The sequence below is a fragment of the Xenopus laevis genome, chromosome 1S (assembly GCF_017654675.1).
Source record: "Xenopus laevis strain J_2021 chromosome 1S, Xenopus_laevis_v10.1, whole genome shotgun sequence".
NCBI classification, from domain to species: Eukaryota; Metazoa; Chordata; class Amphibia; order Anura; family Pipidae; genus Xenopus; species Xenopus laevis.
In genome coordinates, this window is record NC_054372.1 from 74,896,589 (window position 1) to 74,904,329 (window position 7,741).

At 43.5% G+C, this 7,741-nt stretch overlaps 1 protein-coding gene across 1 annotated transcript; it reads left to right on the plus strand.

Moving 5' to 3' along the window:
* Positions 1–5,775: 5,775 nt before the first annotated feature.
* LOC121398811 (piggyBac transposable element-derived protein 4-like) lies at positions 5,776–7,215 on the plus strand. Its single transcript, XM_041578131.1, has one exon. It carries the CDS (start codon positions 5,776–5,778, stop codon positions 7,213–7,215), a length of 1,440 nt encoding a protein of 479 aa, XP_041434065.1.
* The last annotated feature ends 526 nt before the right edge of the window (positions 7,216–7,741 follow it).

Here is a 7,741-nt window from a genome sequence, read left to right on the forward strand (position 1 = left end):
GCCCACTGCAGCTACATACAGAGCACTGCAGTAGAAGGTAGATTACTAGCCAGCAAAGCTACCTAAGCTTAAATGTCCCTCAAACCCCTGCAGACTTCTGTCCCTCCAATAACAGAGCAGTATCAAACGATTACTAGCCAGCAAACTTTCAACTGTCCCTGAAATCACTAACAGGCAGCAGCTCTCTCCCTACACTATCTCTTCAGCACACACAGGCAGAGTGAAAAAACGCTGCAGGGCTTCGGTTTTTATAGGGAAGGGGAGTGGTCCAGGGGAGAGCTTCCTGATTGGCTGCCATGTACCTGCTGGTCTGGGGTGAGAGGGCAAAAAAAAGCGCCAACAATGGCGAACCCAAAATGGCGAACGTCGCACGACGTTCGCGAACTTCCGGCGAGCGCGAACACCCGATGTTCGCGCGAACAAGTTCGCCGGCGAACAGTTCGCGACATCTCTACAGCTAATTTTAACTTGAATGCACTCCCATAGACTTACATTGCATTTTGACACATTAATTTTGCAAGTGTTCCTTTTGCTGGTCCTTGATGAAAAACTTGTTGAAGGTGTAGTGTTGGAATGTTTTTGTAATGCCATATACAATTTACAACCCTGCCAATTTTTATGAAAGTTACAGCTAATGTTAACCTGAATGCTAATGTTAACCTGTTAACGAGAAGCTGTTGATGAAGTCCCTGCGGGTGATGAGGCCAGGCTCGTTGCTCAGCAACTCCCGTATACTCTCTCACTGTGGGGGGCTGCTTCAAGTCAGGAAGAAGGATTCAGACAGCTTGTCCCTGCATAGTTCCTCGTCGGTGTCTGGAAACGAGCAGGATGAGAGTGCCACACAGACAAGCAGCGCTGGACCCACTGGAGAATGCCTGGATGTTGATTTCATGCCGGGGTCACTGGGATAGTTTACGGGAGTTGCTGAGCAATGAGCCCAACCTCATCACCCGCAGGGTCTTCATCACCGGCTTCTCGTGCCTGCACTGGGCCGCCAAGCATGGACAGCACAAACTCCTGGCTGTTCTCAGTTATGCGCACCAGCACCGGGTGCTCTGGGGTAAAGGGCAAGCCAATAAGATCCAATTTAGGACTCCGATTATCCATAACAACCTGTCCTCTGGAGACGCTTATGAGCAAGAGGGGAAACAACCCAAGAGTCCTTTGAGACTCAGACCAAAATCCAATGTGTTCGGGTGATCGTAACCTTCAGAGTAGGCTTCCTGGGCTGCCAGGGCATTGGGGGCTGAGTCCACGCAATATCTCCCCGAGGTGAGCCGGCTCTGCAGAAGGATGTTCCAGGCACACAGGATAGGCACTGACTGTGGGAGCAGGGGAGGATCATGGGCTCCCTGTAGAAGGAGCTGCACACCAGGCACTTCAGCTCTTCATCCAGCCGGGCCCCTTTCCAGCACCGTCCGACATTTTCCTGCTGTCAGTACAATAGGAGAGATAGCCAGGGAGGAGAAATCAAGCACCGCACTCTGGATGGTCGCCATGTCGCCTTTTCTAATGAGGAGCGGAAGTGGAGTTTCGGTAAGTGATTTCTTAATAAAGGCTTTGCAATTTTAAATTTTAATTTGTCTTGGTGTGTTGTTTTTTCATTGTATTCTAACAATTTTTTTAAAACAATTTTTTGATGTTAGTGTTCCTTTAATGAAGCTCAGGGATTCTGCTCAGAAGGGACAAAGATAAGAAATGTATCAACTAAATGTATCAATTGAGAACAGTTTACAGGGTCGATGACCCCCCCCCCCAGAGCTGCTTTAGCAGGTGAAAAATTACACTTCAATATTAGAAAAACGCTGACACATAGAAAATAGAAAGTAATTGGAAAAAGTCGTTATTTCTGGTGTTCTATCTGAAAATAACTAGTTGTTTGAAGGTGAATAACCCCTTTAAGATAATATTGCACCTCATCTTGAGTTGCAGAGATTTGCCGATACTACACTGGTACACTGGCAGCAAGGATATCATTCTATAGCACAACCACAGGTGGCCAACATTTATGATAGAGAAGTCATGACCTTTTGTAGTGATTTTGTTTTTGAAGCTCGATATTTTTTCCCTTTTCCAATAATTTTTGCAGTTCCTCCACTGGATCGCCAAATCAAGACACTGCACATACATAAGTCACACTACTGAGCACCAGGGCCTCCCCCAAACTAAAAAAAATCTGGTGGCCAGGGTCCCCAACAAGTTAAAAAAAGATTTGTGACAGGCCCCACTACACATTTAAAAAAAAGATTGGTGCAATGGCCACCTACACATTCAAAAAAAAAATATTGGAGCCAAGGCCATCTACAAATTAAAACAAATATTGGTGCTAGGGCCCCTACAAGTTAAAAAAAAACTTTGGTGCCACAGCCCCCCACAAGTTTAAAAAACTACTGGTGCCAGTGGCCCCTGCAAGTTAAAAAAAACATAGGTCATTGGTCAGGGCCAGGGGATACCTACTGGGTTAATTGGTGGCCAGGGGGTTAAAAAAAACACTGGTGTTCAGTGGAACTTACCCTTTAAAGCAGTGGTCCCCAACCAGTAGCTCGTGAGCAACATGTTGCTCTCCAGCCTCTTGGATGTTGCTCCCAGTGGCCTCAAAGCAGGTACTAATTTTTGAGTTCCTAGCTTGGATTCAAGTTTTGGTTGTATAAAAACCAAATGTACTGCCAAACAGAACCTCAATGTAGGGTGACAATCCTACTAAATGGCCAATCACAGCACTTATTTGGCACCCCAAGAACATTTTTCATGCTAGTGTTGCTCCCCAACTCCTTTTACTTCTGAATGTTGCTCACGGGTTCAAAAGGTTGGGGATCCCTGCTTTAAAGTTTGGGAGGTGGCCTTCATCATCCTCAGTGAGCTTGTTCGTTCTTCTCTGGTGACGTTTTATATTTCTGTAAAGGTTTATTTGTCCTTTTTTACTTCCGGCTTTCTGGCTTTCGTTCCGGAGTAGCTTCTTCATTCTTTTGATGGGCCCACAGACTGCCTGTTAAGTACTTTTCCACTTGCCATGAACCAAGCCCGGACTATTTTGAAAATAATATTCATAGCACTTATTAAGGTAGCCTTTATTGTAATAACTTATATACCATATCTAATATATGATTGTATACCACTTTAAGCTAAGTCTCTTTCTTAAATCATATTTTATAATATTCTAGGTCAGCATGACATTATGAGTAGAAAGTCCCCAAACTTCCATCCTGCTTATCATCATAAACAAACATACCCTAGTTCATTCAAGGATGAGCCCATTAGACAGAACTAGGTGAATGTTCATTCAATACTTGTTATTTTCTGAAACTGAATACTCTTTTCTAATTGGTTATGGTGGGAAACCACCCTAACCCACCTTAAAGCATACTCATTAACTAATTCTGTATGTACTGGACCTATAAATAAACAGTCTGTCCACCAATATGTCCAACAGAACAAATAAGACGTCTGTGCTGCGTCTATTCTCTTGCATGCAATCTTCCTGCAGCTGACATCCCTTCTTGTACGTATGGATGACCCTAACAGATGGCACCACCAGATTTGGGGCTTGATCCATGAGACCACCACAAGTGACTGTGACCCTATCAATGGAACTTCCGAAGCTGGCAGATGAGCCCTTTGATGCTTACCAAGGAGATTTCCTTGAGAGGTGTTAACATGTCACACAAGTGGTCTTGAACATCACAAGCTCCAAACCACAGACCTCAGCTGCAAGAATTAACCCTTTAAGTGCCAGACACGTAGGAGCTACGTTCATCACTAAAAGCACTGTCTCTCTGCACTTCAGCCGCAAATGAAGTGCAAAGAGGCGCTCCGGGCAGCATAACCCCCTAGGCAATGAGCATACTTGCCTGTCTTGCTGCTCCTGCCCTGCGATCGCTCCAACCGCAGCAACGTCATCAGGAGAGGACTGCCGAGGGAGCATGTCGCAGGAGTCGCCAGAAGGAAATTTGGCATAAATACAGGGGCGCTCCTGGTGCCTACACCCCCTAGGCAACGAGCACGCTCACCACTCATTCCTCCTGCCCTGCGATCGCTCCCACGGCGCTCCTCCAGCAGTGTGACATCATCAGAAGAGGACTGCCGTGGGAGCATGTCGCAGGAGTTATTAGAAGATGATTTAGCAGCTGCTGATAGGCTGCTCCAGTTCCCTGAACCCCCTAGGCAAAAAATATTCTGGCTAAATCCAGCCCAGTGATCACCCCCAGGATGACCCCCCTGCTCCAGTGATGTCATCAAGGGATGCCAGCTACAGGAGTATAAAACTGCAGTCTCCAAACACCTCCTCCTCCTCACTGTGTTGGTCGTGGATTTTCGAGGAGCCTTCCTGCTGTCTGCTGTGGTCCCCCGGTGTCGTGTGCCAACGTGATCTGACTTGCCTGCCCCAGGTACACCTGTTACACACCTGTTACACACACTTGATTGAACATTTTTGCCTAATCTTTTTTTTGCAGTGTTTCATTTTATTCCAGTTAGTTGAGCACACACACACATACCCTGATACACATATACAGTAGTATTTTGCACACTAATACGTGGTTGTCACTGTTGATCACTGTTTTTTTGTATTTTATTGCTTTTCCAGTGGCTTTATAATTTGTATTGCTATTCATTTGCTGTGTTTTACTTATTTCTTCCTTATTCGTGATTGTTTTTGATTGTATTTACTGAATTTGTGTTTTTTTTTTGTTTCCATTACTTTTATTTCACTCCTTTTGCCCTTTTCAACAATTTTTATAGCATTTGTTTGTGGTGTTTGCTGGCTTTCGATTGTTTTCCATCTTGATTGGTTTCTTTTATTATTTACTGAATTGTGCCTTCTTTGTTCTTTATTACCTTTTATTGCTAGCGTTTGTTATATTACATTTTTTGTCCCAGTTTCAGGTATTTTATTAAATTTTTAGTTGTGTGTTGCTGATCATTTTGATCATCTTTGGTTGTTCTCAATCTTTATTGTAGTTATTGAATTTTTATCTCTATTACTTTTTACTGCTTACGTTAGGTTTATTACGCTAGTGGTTAGGTGTTCTTAACTTGAATCATTTCATAGTGTGACTAGTGATCAGATTGAATTTGTTGGTTCATAGGTGTTTTATTTGCTGGTATTGTTATAATTGCTATAGAATAGTGAGGTTTCTGTTCTAGAAAGATCCAGGGAGTTGCAGGGAGTTCAAGAGTTCGTTTTTTTTTTTCTTTGCCAGATTTGTTTATATTGAGGTTTTTTTTTTTTTCTTTCTCAAGTCTCTGCCTTGGTGAGTAGTTTCTGTGTTTGCAAAGCTGTCAGTGGTAAATCGCATATCTGTCAGTGGTAAATTGCATAATCGCTTTCTGTTTTATTGAATTTTTCATTGATTTTATTGAGTTGGTCATACAGTTGTATTACTGTTCATTATTGCTGTTTCTGTTCATAGTTTGTAAAACCTGTCCATATTGTAGTGGAACTAGTGATCAGGTAATAATCACTGTTCAATCTGTTGATTTTTGATTGAAGTTGTTGGTCGATAGGTGTTTTATTAGCTGTTTATTGTAAGTACTATAAATTAGTGTGGTTTCTGTTCCTAGAATGTTCCAGGGAGTTTAGAGGTTGACCTTTTTTTCTTTGCCAGATTTGTTTATATTAAGTTTTTTTTTCCTTCTATAGTCTCTGCCTTGGTGAGTAGTTTTACTGGAGTAAGCTGTCAGCCTTTTTTTTTTTTTTTGACTGCAGATCCCATTTTTGATTACTTTGTTTACTGTACTATATTTCACTGATTGTAAGCTATAGATTTTGTTGGCAACATGGCCAAAAGGTTTTATTCAGCTGAAGAGGCAGCTGCTCTGTGCATGGCATCTAGCTCAGAGGAGTTTAGTGACTCTGATTCTGAGTATGTGCCCCCTGCATCAGATAGTGACTCGTCTACTGATGAGTCACTGGGTGGTAGTAGCAGCACCGTTACTGCCCTTGAGGAGCCCATGGAGCTTGAGCAGGATGTGGATGATCAGGGTGTTGAGGATGAGGGAGAGGGCGATAGGGCTGATGCTGCAGCTGGAGGAGAGCCTGCGTGGGGGCCTCCTGGTAATTTTCATCCTGAAATCCCCCCATTTACTGCAGTCTCAGGTGTAAAGGTGGACACCAGAAATTTCGAACCAATTGATTATTTCCAATTATTTTTGACGGAGGCCATCCTACAGGATATGGTCCTCTATAAGAATTTGTATGCCGAGCAACATCTTGCCCAAAATCCCCTACCCAGATATGCTCGAGCACATGCGTGGCAGCCCACAGATGTTAACGAGATCAAGAGGTTTGTGGGCCTCACTTTAGCAATGGGTCTCGTAAAAGCTAATTCTTTGGAGTCCTACTGGGATACATCTACAATGTTGTCTATCACTGTTTTTTCAGCCACGATGCCCAGAAACCGGTATCAGCTACTGCTCCGGTTTCTTCATTTTAACAACAATGCCACTGCTGTACCCCCTAATGAGCCGGGACATGACAGGCTACATAAATTGAGGCCCCTTATAGATAGCCTGTCACAGCGCTTTGGAGAAGTGTACACCCCCTCCAAAAATATTTGTATAGATGAATCACTTCTCCTCTTCAAAGGGCGCATAAAATTCCGGCAGTACATCCCAAGCAAACATGCCCGCTATGGGATCAAATTTTATAAGCTCTGCGAAAGCAGCTCGGGGTACACCAGCTATTTTTTGATTTACGAGGGCAAGGACTCCCAATTAGACCCCCCTGGTTGTCCCCTTGACCTGACTGTCAGTGGCAAAATTGTATGGGAGCTCATCACTCCACTTCTGGGCCGAGGTTTCCACTTATATGTGGATAACTTTTATACAAGCATCCTCTTATTCAGAACCCTTTATTGCTTGGACACCCTAGCCTGTGGCACTGTAAATCGTAACCAAAAAGGTTTGCCCAGGGATCTGATAACCAAAAAATTGAGTCGTGGAGGAATTTATGCCCTGCGAAATGATGAGCTCTTTGCCATCCAATACCATGACACAAGAAATGTATCCATGCTGACGACAATCCACGACGCGTCATTAATTGCAGAACAGAGAGTTGGTAGGCCCCCTGAAAACAAACCTCTCTGTTGCAATGAATACAGTAAGAACATGGGTGGTGTTGATAGAACTGACCAAGTCCAACATTACTACAACGCCACCCGGAAAACAAGGGCCTGGTACAAAAAAGTTGGTATTTATTTGATTCAAGTGGCCCTTTGAAATTCCTATGTTGTGTATAAAGCAGCAGTACCGGGCCCCAAATTGTCATATTATAAGTACCAGCTGCAGATAATCCCTGCCCTGTTGTTTGGTGGCATAGAGGAGGTAATGCCCGAGATGCCTGCTAGTGACAATGTCGCCCGATTGCTTGGGAAGCACTTTATCGACACTCTTCCACCCACTCCTGGCATACAATTTGCACAAAGAGCTTGCAAAGTGTCGCAAAAGGGGTATCAGACGAGATACACGGTACTATTGCCCAAAGTGCCCTCGCAACCCTGGGTTATGTTTCAAACCATGTTTTGAAATATACCATACGCTGCTATACTATTGAAATATAAATTGTTGTGTGCACTGATTGGCTATACTGTATAACAAGAATTGGTATCCCCTTTGAAAATTGTATATTGTATGCATTTGGTTTATATGTGTTCAGGGCAATAGTAGAATTTTTCTTTTGTTTTTAGTTTGGTGTTTTTTTCCCTGCTGCACTGGGAGGTGTAGTTATTTGAGGTGTAGGTGAAGG